General features: G+C 46.2%; 1 protein-coding gene and 1 long non-coding RNA gene across 2 annotated transcripts in view; one reads left to right on the forward strand and one right to left on the reverse strand.

The window, feature by feature from the left end:
• Positions 1–18,311, reverse strand: part of LOC146019885 (uncharacterized) — a 134,486-nt gene that overhangs the window by 88,010 nt on the left and 28,165 nt on the right. The window lies entirely within an intron of this gene.
• Positions 13,996–17,481, forward strand: LOC146019883 (uncharacterized). Its single transcript, XM_083152519.1, has 2 exons — positions 13,996–14,301; positions 16,745–17,481. The coding sequence occupies exons 1-2, from the start codon at positions 14,196–14,198 to the stop codon at positions 16,954–16,956; spliced, it is 318 nt and encodes a 105-aa protein (XP_083008645.1). The 5' UTR covers positions 13,996–14,195; the 3' UTR covers positions 16,957–17,481.

Raw genomic sequence — 18,311 nt, forward strand, 5'->3', positions numbered from 1 at the left:
CAAAAGCACTATGGCTCCCCTGCTATCGCAGGCAGTAGCAGACATAACTGCACAGATGAAATCCCTTACCCAGAGGGTCTCTGTCACAGAAAATCATCTGGGCTCCCTTTCACACGACATGGAAAACATGAAGCAGTCTGTAAAATCACTGACTACAGACAACTTCCATATATGGAACAAGTTGGATGATATTGAAAATCGTTCCAGAAGGAACAACATAAGGCTTGTTGGTCTTCCTGAATCAATTAAGGGGACAGCTCTCTCACACTTTGTTAGAAACACCCTGCCTTCCATCTTGGGCATCGAACAAGAATGTAGAGATATGGTGATAGAGAGGGCCCACAGAGTAGGACCCACCCCCTCTCCTACCAAACCCAGACCAAGAGTTACGCTGTTCAGATGCATGAATTATTTGCACAAACAACTAATCTGGTCCGCATCCAGGCGCACAAGAAATCTGCAATGGGAAGGTCATACCCTACTGATTTTCCAGGACTATTCAGTGGAGCTGACTAGGGCCCGCAAAGCCTTCTCCCCTGTTTGTTCTCAATTAGCCACAGAGGGCCGTAAGTTTGGCTTATTATACCCCGCAAGACTACGCATATATGACGGGACCTCCCATAAAGATTTTCTTTCCCCTAAGGATGCAGAGGCTTACATTCGTGATCTGGCAACAGACCGTGACCAAGACATTAGTGACAGGGTTTCACCCTCCACTTCAGACAAACCCTAAAGCTACAAGGGTCCAACCTACGACACCCGGAGACTCAATCCCCAGCAGAAACAAGTCAACCAAGTTTATATTTCTCAAATCTCGACCATATCGATAGGTTACTGGAATGGACGATCCCACACCACCCGACTTGCCCTCCCATTCAAACCTTTTAAGCTGCATCATAGCATTCAGACATAAAAATATGTCATGTGACTGTTAACAACTGAATCCTCATCTAAAGTGCCTAGACGTCTGCAGCTGAACTACGAATATGGTGATCTCAAAACAGCTGACTGTTTATTCGACTTCCCTGTCGCATTTTAGGATTGCCAACCACGAAAATATCATCACCTGCTTCTTAGCGGATTCGAGACTGAAAGGGTTCGACAACCTACCACTTACTTTCTAAGCTCTCCTCCTTAGAGAGGCCTCCTACTTCTCTCCAACAGTTTATATAATGTTATAACTCAGATTACGCAATAGCCAGAGTAACATCTTAATGTGGGTCACTTCTTTAGACTTCAATGCTGCAGGTTCATTTTCATGTTCTACTTCACGTATTATAATAAAAAAAAAAAAAAAAAAAAAAAACCGTGACCATCAGGGCCATATAAGATAAACACTCCCCAGATACCCCTTTTACCTCCCCATTCACTCCCCCCCCCCTTCTTTCCCCACTTCCCACCTCCACTCAACCTGAGACTTCCCTCCCCCCCATTCCCTCCCTCTACCACCTCCGGTATACAATACCATGTCGCCCAGGCCTGCATAAGCACACAAAGGAATATTATAGGCGACCCTAAAATGGATCCAGTGAATCTGGACCTGTCACTTTTTACAAAAGTTGGCGGTTGGGACAGCGGCCAGGTTTGAGCTGCGCTGACTCCTCCATGCCATTATTGAGTATAGTTTATTACTACAGTTAATATATAACGTTTAGTATAACATTTCGGAAGTCTATCACTAGTGTATTACAAAAAAGAAATTTTCGCATTAAAACCCTCTGGTTAATAGTGATGATTGATTGTTTGTATAATATGTTTCTCATTTTGTTTTTTTGTATTATTGTGTCCCCCATGTCTTGTCTCACCTCTCCCCCCGGCTCCCCCTCCCTTTCACCCCCTCTCCCCCCACAGCCAGACGTCACGGAGGCCTCTCCTGATTATCTCCGTCTACTCACCCCCAAAGGCAGCTCCTATGCTTGACTTGAAAATCGGCTCATGGAACATCGGAGGTTTCAACTCCCCAGCGAAGAGACGTAAGATTCTTATTAATCTCAACAAACAGGACATACACCTAGCTTATCTCCAGGAAACTCATTTAACACCCCCCGAGACACTAAAATTAAACATGCTAGGCTGGAGGGTAATTGGATCCAGTCCATACAATTCTAAGGCAAGAGGCGTAGTGATTCTGATCAAATCTAACATCCCGCATGAAGTAAAGAAGGTCATTCCCGACCCCAATGGCAGATTCCTGGTTGTGTCCCTCACAATCCATGCCAAGCCATATACCCTATGTAATGTATACGGCCCTAACGCTTATTCCAGATCCTTTTTACAAAACCTGATTGCCACTCTCACTCCTCTTGCTCAGACACCATTGATACTAGCTGGGGATTTCAACCTAGTCTCTTCTAACACTCTAGATAGATCTACTCAGCATAAGAAACCACCTAAACTTCCCAAGCTGGGAATACCCGCTCTGGCTGAATCACTCCAGCTGGTGGACGTGTGGAGAGCATTGCATCCTACCGAAAAAGAGTACACATGCTTGTCGGCAGCGCATGGCTCTTTTTCAAGAATAGATTATATCATGATCTCACATTCCCTCTTCCCTCTTGTTCACGACACTAACATCAATGCCATATCATTATCAGATCACGCTCTCATCACTGTGTCACTGGGCCTCCCCCCCACTACACCACTTCATCGCTCATGGAAGTTTCCGGCTTACTTAGCTAAGTCACTAAAGTTCCAGAAAAAATTGGAAACCACATGGGAGAATTTCTGCATAGATAATGCCTCACACCTTGAAACTGACCCAACCCTCTTCTGGATGACCGCTAAGACGGTCATCAGGGGCGAAATCTTATCTTACATTGCTAGAAATAATAAGGACTGTACTAAAAAATACCTAGGACTTCAAACCCAACTGACAGCCGCCTTCCAACAATATAAATTGACACCTGACCCTACCTCTAAAATGAAATACCAGACAGCCAAAATCAACTTTGAGGAACACCTCCAAACACTCGGGGATAGACACCTCTTCTCCACCAATTATAGATTCCATAAGTTTGGGAATAAAACCGGAAAACTCCTTTCCAATTTACTGAATGGCACCAGAACACCGACAATAGTACAACCCCTTAAAAACCCCCAAGGTGAAATTACCAAATCTAACACGGAGATAGCTGAAGTTCTACGACAATTCTATACCACCCTATATTCAAAAGCTTCCACTCCGACTCCTTCCCCCTCCCCCTCTTCAGCCCTCACGACACAAATTGACTGGGATACGATCCCATGCCCCCAAATACCACAGGAGGCAGCGCAAGCCATTTTGCGGCCCATTACGGTAGAGGAGGTTCAGGGAGCCATTTCTAAATTAAAAAGTGATAAGGCCCCAGGCCCCGATGGTTACAGCGGAGACTTCTACAAAATCCTCCGCACACGATCTTCCTTCCTGCAGGCCCTGGTAATGTTCCTTAATACTATTATGACCGCTGAAACCCCCCCCCTTCATTTTAACACAGCTATACTGAGGGTCCTCCCAAAACCCGGTCGGGATTTAACAAACCCGGGCTCCTATCGCCCTATATCACTCCTCAACCTAGACTACAAGATATATACAAAAATCATAGCAGATAGGATTAAACCACTCCTCCCCTCCATCATACACCCCGACCAATCGGGATTTATATGGGGGCGCCACTCAGAGATTAACGTCCGCAAAACTCTCAGCGTCATATATGCCTCCAATTCCACATCACTCAATAACCACGATAACCCAATATTGGTCTCACTGGATGCGGAGAAGGCCTTCGACCTGGTGGAATGGGAACACCTTTACTCCACACTGACCAGATTTGGTTTCCCGGGGGGCCTTCTCCGCATCCTGAGATGTATCAACCACTCCCCACGCACACTCATAGCTTGTAATGGATTAATGTCGAACCCCTTTATCATCGAGAAAGGAACCAGACAGGGATGCCCCCTATCCCCACTTCTGTTCGCCATCGCTTTAGAGCCTCTAGCTATTGCCTTGAGATCTTCCCCATCTTACACAGGAGTCAGAATGGGCCCCCTAGACCTCAAATTGTCATTATTTGCAGATGACATGCTCCTCTTTGTCACAAACCCCTCTGATTCAATCCCAGAAATACTCAGAATCATTCAATCATTTGGCTCCCGCTCAGGGTATAAAATTAACCTATCAAAGTCGGATATACTGCACTTCCCCACTACAGACCAATCAACGTTACAATTCCTCCAAACACTCCCCTTTAATGTCACCAATACCAACATAAAATACCTAGGAGTAAAAATCCCAGCTGACTTGTCTACAATGTATGATGCAAATTTCTCCCCACTGATCTCCAAAGTTACCACTCTCTTAGAGGGTTGGCTTCTCCTCCCTCTTTCAATACTAGGAAAGATAGCTGTCATTCAGAGTATAATATTCCCAAAAATCTTCTATATGATGCAGATGCTCCCCACCCGTCTACGTAGACAGGATATATCCAAATTGAATAAGATTATGACAAAATTTTTGTGGAACGGTAAGAGACCTAGAATTGCACTCTCCAAATTGGCAGCCCCCAAAAGTCTAGGTGGCAGTGGTATACCAGACTTTACCGCATACAATGATGCCACATTGTTTCGTTACATATCGGACTGGTATAATAACACCAACTCCTTTACCACAGTGGCAATTGATGAAGCTGTATTATACCCGTACTCCCCTGCAGCATTATTGCATACTAAACCCAAGGACATACCAGTGACAGTACTGAACAATATTCTATTTTATGATATTTATATGGCTTGGCAGAGGATTAACAAGGGACTACACAGGAATCCACTCTACTCTCAAAAAATACCTTTATGGGGAAACCCGGCCTTTCCACCCTCTTGCACAAACGCCCTCTTTCGTTCTTGGAGGAAGAAGGGTTTGTCGGACTCCTCCATGGTCTTCGACCCGGGGGGTCTCCTGAAACCCTTCGACAAAATTCGAGAGGAATTTCTATTGCCTCAAACCAACTTCTTCATGTATCTCCAGGCCAGACACTACCTGACAGCCCTCCAGCCGGGAATAGTATCTAGGGTATCCCATCGCCCCCCAGATCCGCTACAGGATATTTTAAACAAGGGCTCCACTCAAACATACAGAATTAAACTCTTATACACCCTCATGCTTTCCCCATCCGCAGAGACAAGATGGAACAAACTCAAGCCACAATGGGAGAAAGATATTGTACCCCTGGCATCGCATGAACCGCTAAGCAAATATTATGCCCAAACAATGAAAATATTACAATCCTCATATTTGCAGGAGGTCCATATTAAAACGATCCAACGGGCATACATCTCCCCAGCGAGACTGGCGCACTTTGTCCCCTCAATTACAGGGGAATGCCCAAAATGCAGTATTGCAAAAGCTTCTTTCTTCCATTGTTTCTGGGAATGTGGGAAAGTTAGGAGATTCTGGAACAAACTAACTCTGACTTTATCACAATCCTATAAAATAAAGATCACCCCGACCCCATTGGCTTGTCTATGTGCAAACTTCGACCTTTGGGATCTAGGTACAGATAAAAAGCGTCTTCTTCCCCTCCTCACGATAATAGTCACCCTAGCCAAAAAAGTTATCCTCACGCATTGGGTCTCCTCATCCTCCCCTACATTAGCAGAACTTAACAACAAACTACTCCAACAGATGTACTTTGACAGGAAATCGGCTACCACAAATATTGAATCAGGAATAACCTCTTTCTACAAAAAATGGGGCCTTTACATTGACACCCTCCCCCAAACCACACAAGACCAAATTTTCTGCATATTCGACTCCACGGAATGGTTCCTCCACAGGCAACTCCTGTCAAATATAACGAGCTCCGACAGTTCTAACCCCACAGTTACTCCCCTCCCCCTCCCATGAGCCGATGGGATAGAATACAATAGATATAAGACCAAATTACTCCAGAAATAGACGGGAATGGTCAGAATTAATTTCAGATCAAGACGAGAAATATTTTTACTCCACCCACATCCGTGACTGCTGTCTCCAACCCTTCCTCCCCTCTTACCTCTATCCTCTTGTGTCTCTCGTCGATTGTCAATGTCTCCCTTCCCCCTCCTTTTTTGTGGTTTTGTTTTTTGTACATCTCTTATTATTATTTTTCATATACCGTACCAGTTTGCAATAGAAAAGAGAAAGTAAACGCATTTGTATGTTCACGTGTGCAGGACACACACTCTTTGTTATTTGAGACAAAAAAAAAAAAAAAACTCTGCTCTGTTGATTAATGATCATGACAAATTTATTGTGGACATGTCCTGACTTCGATATTTACAACATATGTTAAGCTGTTTGTCATGCTCATTCTTATTATACATTTATCCTGCAATAAAAAGATTAAAAAAAAAAAAAAAAAAAACCGGATATAGCTCAGTATCTATATACTTTAAAACTAAAACGTTTATACTAACAAACGGTGTATGGTGTTAAACAACACGCAGTGGCCATCTGCAATAATGAAATCTGCGCTTATCTCATGCAATAACAGAAACAAAAGAGGTTACCCACTACCTAATATTAATAATAATATCATAGCAGCATCAATACAATTTCTGACAGCCAACCCACAGCCCCTGTCGGCCCGCAAGGTATAATCTATTACGATTAATAAACTATAGTACAGCTGCATGAGAGATATATATATAAAAATAGAAAAACTGCACTTCTCTCTGCAAACTATTTGACAAAATTTGTCTGCAGAAAATATGAGATGTCAGTATGCTGTACTAATTAAATATAACGAAATTAAACTCTGAACACACACATTAATCTGAGAGAATCAGAAAAGACAAGATCTGATAAATAAAGATCTATTGCAATATAGAAATTCGCAACATTTAAGCACAAAATATCTCTTCCTTAAACTGAACAGGGAGAAAAGTGCTAAGACAAAGCATATAGGAAGCATACAGGGATAAGAGAACCCTACAATAATTTTGTTTGGGGAGCAGGGGTCATTGATATTTTAAACTATATTTCTTTCTTTATCTTTTTTCATATTTTAAATATTTCACATTTTAATGAATAAAAATAAAAGTTAAATCTTAAAAATAAACATTGTGACTTTCAGTGCACCTACAATATACTTACTTTTCTTGTAAAAGTGTGTGTCTTTGCTTAAGTAGTAGGTGGCACCTCCTTTTTGAAAAAATATAGGGGAATTTCCCCAGAAAATACTCATATTGGAGGAGATAGGACTGTCTCACGAATATAAAAGACTGGCGCGGGAATCATTCTTTGTTTTTGTATAGGTTGGAACATACCTGTATTACAAAAAAAATAATATAAGGAGTGGCTGAATTAAAAACAAATATAGAAATACTGCCAGAAGTACTTAACTGCTTAAAGTATGTCCATTAAGTACAAAGCACTGAATAGCAGTGCCATTAGGGACTTTTTCCTGTGCAGGCTACTGTAACATTATAACTTTATACAGTACACCATACAGGCAAGAGTCTGACTTACTTGCAGTTTATGCCTATTAGAAGGGAAATGCTGCAGAGCCATGGCCGGCAACATGAGCTGTGAAAGCCATATGGGGAGTTCCAACTTCTTACTGCGTGGACGGAGGGGAAGCTGCTGTCACTGCCGGGACGGAGGGGGAGCTGCTATCACTGCCTGGATGGAGGGGGAGCAGCTAGCACTGTCTGGAAGGAGGGGGAGCAGCTAGCACTGCCTGCCTGGAGGTTTCTCTACAGCTCTTATGTACCGCAGCTGCATACTGATGCAAAGTAGAGAGGACGGGCTGGCTGGTCAGCTGTTTACAACTACGGCAGGGTCCATGAGCACAGCAGAGAGAGGCTGAGAGCGCCTATTCAGGCCGGCGCCTACCTGCTTTGCAGAAGCTGCTGAGTGGGTAGCGCCGGCCCTGCTGGCTAGAGAAGTGGTGCTGAGACTTCCCAGCGTTAGGTTGTGCCTTAAGGTGGCCATACATCAGAAAAATATTGTACCCAATCATACAATCTCAATTGATTTGTAAGATGGATTGTATGCAGATTGTGTGCACATCTTGTATACACAATCATACAGCAGATGGATTGTATGACTGATTGTAAGATGGATTGTGTGTAGATTGTGTGTCCAAAAACCACCAAGGACTGCCGGGGATTTCAAGGGAAATTGTACACAATCATGAGCGCAATCGGGTTAAGATCAATCTTTTTGATGTATGGCCAGCTTTAGTCAAATGGGACGTCTCAGTCTTCACCATGTTAATATCAGTCAGTTGCGGCGTTTAAGTCGCCGCCATTTTGGATGTGACTAGAGCTGGATATCACGTGGCACCTTATTGCCAGCCCTTTACGAAGAGGGGTCATACTACATAATGCATATGACCTTTAAATTGAATTGCTTTGGTGTCCATGTACAGCGCTGCAGTATATGTGTGTCCATGTGATGGGGAATATAGAGTGTAAGCTCTGCTGGTGCAGGGACCGGTGTGACTGACGTACTCTCTGTACAGAACTGCGGTATATGTGTGTGACCATGTGATGGGGAATATAGAGTGTAAGCTCTGCTGGTGCAGGGACTGGTGTAGATGACAGACTCTCTGTACAGTGCTGCAGTATATGTGTGTCCATGTGATGGGGAATATAGAGTGTAAGCTCTGCTGGTGCAGGGACCGGTGTGACTGACGTACTCTCTGTACAGCGCTGCGGTATATGTGTGTGTCCATGTGATGGGGAATATAGAGTGTAAGCTCTGCTGGTGCAGGGACCGGTGTGACTGACTTACTCTCTGTACAGCGCTGCGGTATATGTGTGTGTCCATGTGATGGGGAATATAGAGTGTAAGCTCTGGTGGTGCAGTGACCGGTGTGACTGACGTACTCTCTGTACAGAGGTCAGGGTCAGTGGTCAGGGGCGGGCTGGGCCGGGGGGCAGGGTGCCATCTGCCCCCCAGGCCGCTCTAGCAGGTGTGCTGCGGGCCGCGGCCGTGTCCGAGGCCGCCTTACCGTTTTTTTTTTCACTGCCGGCGGCCATGTTCCTGTGGTCTTTTAAATGATGTCTGCGGCCACGGGAACATGGCCGCCGGTCTCCACTGCTACGTGGAGGAGGGCCCCGGCAGCCTGTTCCCTGAATCCAGTATTCCCCGGCGGCAGTAGCAGACGCTGGGTGGGGACGTCATGACGATGACGCCTCCCACCCACGCGTCTGCAGAGACTGGAGGAAGGCAGGCAGGCCGCAGGACATGTCGTGGGGGCCGCTTAAGGAGGCTGCAGAGAGGGGAATTGAAATTTGTGGAGCCGCAGCAGGACAGGAGGAGCCTGAGGGATAAAAGACAGTAAGTTAACATTAAACACCTAAAACGATATATCTGCTGTTTCATGTATATTAATAATAATGCAATGACACCACAGGCTGCTCCCCCTGTATAATAATTTGTGTCATGGCATTACTATTAATAATAGTAATGCCATGACACAAATTATTATACAGGGGGAGCAGCCTGTGGTGTCATGGCATTACTTTTATATTATACAGGGGGAGCAGCCTGTGGTGTCATTATTATTGTACAGGGGGAGCAGCCTGTGGTGTCATGGCATTATGCCATGACACCACAGGCTGCTCCCTCTGTATAATAATAATGCCATGACACCACAGGCTGCTCCCCCTGTATAATATAAAAGTAATGCCATGACACCACAGGCTGCTCCCTCTGTATAATAATAATAATGCAATGACGCCACAGGCTGCTCCCCCTGTATAATAATTTGTGTCATGGCATTACAATTGTTATATTATACAGCGGGAGCAGCCTGTGGTGTATTTGCATTATTAATATACAGCGGGAGCAGCCTGTGGTGTCATTGCATTATTATTATACAGCGGGAGCAGCCTGTGGTGTCATTGCATTATTATTATACAGAGGGAGCATCCAGTGGTGTCATTGCATTATTATTATACAGCGGGAGCAGCCTGTGGTGTCATTGCATTATGCCATGACACCACAGGCTGCTCCCTCTGTATAATAATAACGCCATGACACCACAGGCTGCTCCCCCTGTATAATATAAAAGTAATGCCATGACACCACAGACTGCTCCCTCTGTATAATAACAATGCAATGACACCACAGGCTGCTCCCCCTGTATAATAATTTGTGTCATGGTATTACTATTGTTATATTATACAGCGGGAGCAGCCTGTGGTGTCATTGCATTATTATTATACAGCGGGAGCAGCCTGTGGTGTCATTGCATTATTATTATACAGCGGGAGCAGCCTGTGGTGTCATTGCATTATTATTATAAAGCGGGAGCAGCCTGTGGTGTCATTGCATTATTATTATACAGAGGGAGCAGCCAGTGGTGTCATGGCATTACTTTTATATTATACAGGGGGAGCAGCCTGTGGTGTCATTATTATTATACAGAGGGAGCAGCCTGTGGTGTCATGGCATTATGCCATGACACCACAGGCTGCTCCCTCTGTATAATAATAATGGCATGGCACCACGGGCTGCTCCCCCTGTATAATATAAAAGTAATGCCATGACACCACAGGCTGCTCCCTCTGTATAATAATAATGCAATGACGCCACAGGCTGCTCCCCCTGTATAATATAAAAGTAATGCCATGACACCACAGGCTGCTCCCTCTGTATAATAATAATGCAATGACACCACAGGCTGCTCCCCCTGTATGATAATTTGTGTCATGGTAATACTATTATTATATTATACAGCGGGAGCAGCCTGTGGTGTCATTGCATTATTATTATACAGCGGGAGCAGCATGTGGTGTCATTGCATTATTATTATACAGAGGGAGCAGCCAGTGGTGTCATGGCATTACTTTTATATTATACAGGGGGAGCAACCTGTGGTGTCATAATTATTATTGTACAGGGGGAGCAGCCTGTGGTGTCATGGCATTATGCCATGACACCACAGGCTGCTCCCTCTGTATAATAATAATGGCATGACACCACAGGCTGCTCCCCCTGTATAATATAAAAGTAATGCCATGGCACCACAGGCTGCTCCCTCTGTATAATAAATTATATTAATTAATTAAAAACCTGAATTTAACAATGCGCTACTTATGGGCCACTTATGCGCTACTTATGGGCCAGTGCTCTAGAATTGCCCCCCAGGCTAAAAGTTGCCAGCCAGCCCCTGGCTGCGGTATATGTGTGTGTCCATCTGATGGGGACTATAGAGTGTAAGCTCTGGTGGTGCAGGGACCGTTGTGACAGACGTACTCTCTGTACAGCGCTGCGGTATATGTGTGTGTCCATGTGATGGGGAATATAGAGTGTAAGCTCTGCTGGTGCAGGGACCGGAGTGACTGACGTACTCTCTGTACAGCACTGCGGTATATGTGTGTGACTATGTGATGAGGAATATAGAGTGTAAGCTCTGCTGGTGCAGGGACCGGTGTGACTGACGTACTCTCTGTACAGCGCTGCGGTATATGTGTGTGTCCATGTTATGGGGACTATAGAGTGTAAGCTCTGGTGGTGCAGGGACCGGAGTGACTGACATACTCTCTGTACAGCGCTGCGGTATATGTGTGTGACCATGTGATGGGGAATATAGAGTGTAAGCTCTGCTGGTGCAGGGACCGGTGTGGATGACATACTCTCTGTACAGCGCTGCGGTATATGTGTGTGTCCATGTGATGGGGAATATAGAGTGTAAGCTCTGCTGGTGCAGAGATCGGTGTGACTGACGTACTCTGTACAGCGCTGCGGTATATGTGTGTGTCCATGTGATGGGGAATATAGAGTGTAAGCTCTGCTGGTGCAGGGACCGGTGTAGATGACATACTCTCTGTACAGCGCTGCGTTATATGTGTGTCCATGTTATGGGGAATATAGAGTGTAAGCTCTGGTGGTGCAGGGACCGGTGTGACTGACGTACTCTCTGTACAGCGCTGCGGTATATGTGTGTGTCCATGTGATGGGGACTATAGAGTGTAAGCTCTGCTGGTGCAGGGACCGGTGTGACTGACGTACTCTGTACAGCGCTGCGGTATATGTGTGTGCCCATGTGATGGGGAATATAGAGTGTAAGCTCTGGTGGTGCAGGGACCGGTGTGACTGACGTACTCTGTACAGCGCTGCGGTATATGTGTGTGCCCATGTGATGAGGAATATAGAGTGTAAGCTCTGCTGGTGCAGGGACCGGTGTGACTGACGTACTCTCTGTACAGCGCTGCGGTATATGTGTGTCCATGTTATGGGGAATATAGAGTGTAAGCTCTGGTGGTGCAGGGACTGGTGTGACTGACGTACTCTCTGTACAGCGCTGCGGTATATGTGTGTGTCCATGTGATGGGGAATATAGAGTGTAAGCTCTGCTGGTGCAGGGACCGGTGTGACTGACGTACTCTCTGTACAGCGCTGCGGTATATGTGTGTGTCCCTGTGATGGGGAATATAGAGTGTAAGCTCTGCTGGTGCAGTGACCGGTGTGACTGACGTACTCTGTACAGCGCTGCGGTATATGTGTGTGACCATGTGATGGGGAATATAGAGTGTAAGCTCTGCTGGTGCAGGGACCGGTGTGACTGCCGTACTCTCTGTACAGCGCTGCGGTATATGTGTGTGTCCATGTTATGGGGAATATAGAGTGTAAGCTCTGCTGGTGCAGGGACCGGTGTGACTGACGTACTCTCTGTACAGTGCTGCGGTATATGTGTGTGTCCATGTGATGGGGAATATAGAGTGTAAGCTCTGCTGGTGCAGGGACCGGTGTGACTGACGTACTCTCTGTACAGCGCTGCGGTATATGTGTGTGTCCATGTGATGGGGAATATAGAGTGTAAGCTCTGCTGGTGCAGGGACCGGTGTGACTGACGTACTCTCTGTACAGCGCTGCGGTATATGTGTGTGTCCCTGTGATGGGGAATATAGAGTGTAAGCTCTGCTGGTGCAGGGACCGGTGTGACTGACATACTCTCTGTACAGCGCTGCGGTATATGTGTGTGTCCATGTGATGGGGAATATAGAGTGTAAGCTCTGCTGGTGCAGGGACCGGTGTGACTGACATACTCTCTGTACAGCGCTGCGGTATATGTGTGTGTCCATGTGATGGGGAATATAGAGTGTAAGCTCTGCTGGTGCAGGGACCGGTGTGACTGACATACTCTCTGTACAGCGCTGCGGTATATGTGTGTGTCCATGTGATGGGGAATATAGAGTGTAAGCTCTGCTGGTGCAGGGACCGGTGTGACTGACATACTCTCTGTACAGCGCTGCGGTATATGTGTGTATCCATGTGATGGGGAATATAGAGTGTAACCCAGTGATTTCCAATCTGTGTGCTGTGGCACCCTGGGGTGCCTCGGGACACTTGCAGGAGTGCCATGGGTAGGGAGTCCAGGAGAAATGCAAATTTTTATGCTCAGACACTGGCACCTCACAGCGCGCAATGAGTAGTCCAGCAGCTTTAGTCCGCCCGCGGCCCACCGCACTCTCCCTCCCTTGTCGCCGGCACAGGTACTGTGGGGAAATCTGGAAAACGCTGCGCCCACTCCCCCATTACAGGACAACATTGACTACAGAGAGCAGCAGCAACGCTTACCAGGAGGCCTCAGCGCATCCTGGTGTGGCACGTTCTCCACTTTAGCCAGTGCAGGGTCCTGAGCAGGATGAGGGGACTGTGGCTGCTCTGTGGTGGGCTCCAGCTCCTGGGGGCACATGGTACAGTGAGAGGGGAGTATCGGGCAGGGCTGTGCATGTCCGCAGAGGCTCAGCAGGTCACGGCAGTGACCGCAGGGGGGCTGCTCGTGTATTTGTGTATTCATTCATAGCATGGACGGGAGAGGAGGCACTGCAACAGTATTCACATACTCCTGTATATCTGGCTGGCACATGTTACATCTGCCCCACCTGCAGTGTATATGGTTTTGCCCATTTTGAGAACAAATTTGTAATATATATATATATATATATATATATATATATATATATATATATATATATATATATATATATATATATTGACAAAATGAATCATTTCAGGGGTTCCGGTTGTGAGGAGCATTCTCCAGGATGGCGGATACATTATACTGGAAGTTGACGGTTATTACCCAGAAGACCTTGAAGTAACCTGGGGACGAGCTGACCGTGAATCAGGCCCATATAAAAGGATCCCAGACTATGATATTGACAATAGGTCATGTGAAAGCAGCGACGGCACGTTCCGGATCATCAGCACCTGTTACGCCATGAAGCTGGCTGATAGGTTGGATCCGAGTGACCGGTATTTCAAGGCCTCTGTGGAACATGGAGCGCTGAAGTCTCCGGAAGAGCTCGTCTTCTTACGCCGCTCAGGTAATAGACGTTACTACATTTTTGAACACTCTTCTTCATTACAGAAGCACATTATTGTATATATAACATATGGTGTAATCCCCGTGACACTGGTGGTCTGTATATCAGTGTTCTCACAGCACAATCTATGGTGTAATACACAGCTGCTCAGGCTGGACCCCAGGTGACTTAGGGGCTAATTCAGACGGAATTCAGCCCCATCCCTGATGGTGGGGGTCTGCACATGGTTGTACTGTGTGTGTGTGTATTTATTTAACTATTTGTGCTACTGTGGGACTACAAGTCCCAGCCGGCCCTTTATTGCCCCACATGCTGGGACTTGTGGTTCTCCAAGTCCCTGCATGTGGTGCAGGCTTGCTGGGACTCATAGTTCCACAGCAGCATACAATAGTTTTTCTATCTTTTTACACAAGTATCAGCTCGATGCCCACCGCCCAGGGGCATCGAGGACAGCCCCGGGCTTCAGCATGGGCAGGTAAGTTCTGGAGGGGGAGGGACCCCTTCTTTGGACGGCTCCCCACTCCCCCGGATGCCGGACGGCTCCACGACAGTCGGGATTCCGACAGTCATTACTCCGACGTCGGAATCCCGACTGCTCCCTTGTGGGGGTCCACGACCCCCATAGAGGGAGAATAAAATAGGTGGCGAGCGCAGCGAGCCCGCAAGGGGCTTCAATGCGCTCCCCCCGCTGTGCAGTCGGGATTCCGACGTCTGACTAATGACTGTCGGAATCCCGACCGTCTGAGATTTATACCACACCCACTCCCCCAGGACTCCTGCCCATGCTGACCAGTCAAAAAGTCGCCCCCCGCTTGTGGCATTACCCTGTTGGCTGGTTGGGCCCGGTGCTGGTTCTTGAAATATGGGCAACCCCTAGTCATTTTGTCCCCCGTACTTTGGGAACCAGGACCGGCCCTTGAGCCTGGTGCTGGTTTTATAAAATCCAGCGAACCCCAACTTGTTTGTCCCTGTGATTTTATGAAACCAGGACCGGCTCTTTGAGCCCTGGGCTGGTTATGCTCATGAGGGGGGACCTCACGCTGTTTTTTTTTTTTTTCACTTTTTTAATTTAACTCTTGTTTTTAATACCAGAACCATGCACAGATCGCAATGATCTGTGCATGTTTCTGAAAAATTCGCCAGTCAGAACCTGGTCTATTTTTTTGCACGGTTTTGTTTTTTGGGCGATTTCCAATTTCGCACCCCATTAAATTTGCGAATTGTATGTTTTTCAATGGGAAAACATCTGGATGCGAATTCGGAAATCGCCACTTCAGAATGTGCGAATTCGCAGCAACTGTCCCTCTTCGGAGCAACTAAAAGTTGGGAGGTATGATCATATCAGTCAGATCCGTGCAGGCTACAGTGTTTAAAAAAAATATAGAAAAAAAATATAGAATTTTTTGTTTTTTAAAGGCATGGGGTCCCCCCTCCAGAGCCACAACCAGCCCCAGTCCCATCCTGGTTCCCAAAATACAGGGGTCAAAACGAGTAGGGGTCCCCCGACTGGATACCATTACTTATTTCTCCAGTTAACTGCTGGGGGGCGGTGCTGCCAGGCTGATCGACCAGCAGTGATGATATATGTAAGGGAAATCCTGATGTATAAATCAGCCTTATATCAACAAGCACTGTAACAATGTAAAAGTTCTTAGTTACTAAAAAGACAATGGCCCTTATTCTAGTTGAATCGGTCGGATGCGTATTTTCGGACAGGAACCGAGTGTTCTTAGCCCCTCTTTCCATACGGATCGCTCACTCCGTCCGAATGTGGTAAGACGCCGACCGAACGGACCCACCTCCTCCATCTGTGGAAACCTCCCCCATCATTCCATGGTCACCGACCATCGAATGCTGGACCGAGTGGTCAGGTAGCACCGAGTGCTCCGGACCACTCGGGCATTTCTCTGTGCAAACACAGGGAAATAGGCAGGCAGCTGGCATCCGGCTATGTCATATGTCCGCCCCTCACACGTGCGTCATGGCCGCATTACCATACGTACGCCCAGTGTTTTCATGGGAACTCCCATGAAACGCGGGGCGTACACATATGGTAATGAGCCCAAACAGCCCTTCACGCCCCTCTCCACCCCCTGTTCGGAGTGTTCCAACCGATCGTTTTCTGTACAGAATTCACGCCGTATTTGGACGTGTGAGGCGTTCGCACATGTGCAGATATGCCTATGCACATGGTCAAACATTAACCATCGGTATTCGGAACCATCCGACTCAGTCAGAATAAGGGCCAATGAGTGGTGGTGTATCCTGTAAATAGTAAGAATGTAACAGTCAGTTTGAAAAAGCTGCCAATCACCTTTTAATAACAATTATAAAAGGATATATGTTGATTCAGACCTGCTTGCTGGGCTACGAGTGTTGGGAATATCCTTTATGCCCCTTCACTTATATTATGTTTAATGTTTCTTTTTTTTTTTTTAAATAGGAACAGTTTATTTGCTATCCGAACAAGGACAAAGACCCCTGCAGAAAGGTGATCGGAAGAAAATGGCCGTATCTACGTCCTACCAACCCAAATCAGCGGGAAGTACAGACTCGGAGGCGTCAAGTACAGACTCGGAGGCGTCAAGTACAGACTCGGAGGCGTCAAGTACAGACTCGGAGGCGTCAAGTACAGACTCGGAGGCGTCTGATTAACAGCCTAGTCAGTATACCAGTACTAACAGAGGACTGGGAGCAATGGATACCCATGATGACATCATGATCGCATCATCTGCATTGAAGAGTCCGTTCTTCGTAGATAAAACATAACAAATGCAAATTAAACACAAAAAGGCCAATTCTCCAAAATGAACTTAGTTATATCAGCAAAAAATAAACAAACATAAATCAGGTTATGTTTACCAAAAATAAAGCATATATTTGGCTAAATCAGCATGTACAAACCACCCGCTAAAGGAACGTCACACATACTGTAGATGCAATGAGAACCTAATCAGGCTTCCAAGATTGGTTACGGTGTAAATGATAGACTGTGTCTAGTAGTCAATAGGGCGATACCAAAAAGCCAGGTTCCAAGCCACCCCATAGTCTAGTACGGCTTGCAGCCTCCATCCGTCCATAACCCTTATCTTCCAAACCTCGTGCTAGATGTTGACCACCACCTCATTGCAAGGGAGAACTTTTCAATGGATGGTAATTTAATTCCACCTGACATATCGATGGAGGGACTCCTTACATGTTGATGTACTTTACTGAACGGAAGTTAATTCCTATTATATGAAATACTTGAAAGGACCAGGAATCTTCTGACGACACCATTTCTGGTGAATTGTTGACCATGAGGACAATGATGGTGTCTAAACACAGGTACTGGGATAAACTCCCTATAGAAGGGCTCCTGGATTTATTGCTCTGGTTCCTCCCGCATATATTGGCGCTAGTCTGATGTAAGTTTTGTTCCTTTCTTATATAGGCAATACAGCCGGTTAGACTGGCCAGTGTGGCTCCATCCTATGGCTTCTAGACTCCCACATTTGTAGTTGGGTCTTGCAGGAAACCTGGGGCAGAATGTCCACATACGCACTGTGCCTTTACCCCTCAGTGTATATAATGTACCCAGGGCTGGTGCAAGGTTTTTCGGCAACCTAGGCAAAGCTTCAGCTTACTGTTGCCACCACCACCCACACCACTGACTTTCCAGGACCTCACGTGACATTGTGGAAGTGGCATCTGCCGCTTGCATTAAGTTCAACAACAACGCCTCTCTCAGAGTCCACCTTAATTTTGTGATAGACTCAGGGGTGCTCCCCAAGATTCTGGAGCCCCTAGACAGCTGCCTAGTAGGGTCCTGACTGTACCAAATAAATAAGAGTCTATCCCAATTTTTTTGGGTTAGAATTTGGGGTGAAGAGGTCAGTAGGGTGCAAGAGGAAATAAGCATGTATCTCTCCTGTATTGTGGAAACTAGGGCCACAAGAAAATAATGGAGAAACACATCATTGTGACCTAAGTGTCCTTATTTGCATGATATATACAGTATTATATAAGAG

Source organism: Crinia signifera, chromosome 7, assembly GCF_055691185.1.
Source record: "Crinia signifera chromosome 7, ASM5569118v1, whole genome shotgun sequence".
Taxonomy (NCBI): domain Eukaryota; kingdom Metazoa; phylum Chordata; class Amphibia; order Anura; family Myobatrachidae; genus Crinia; species Crinia signifera.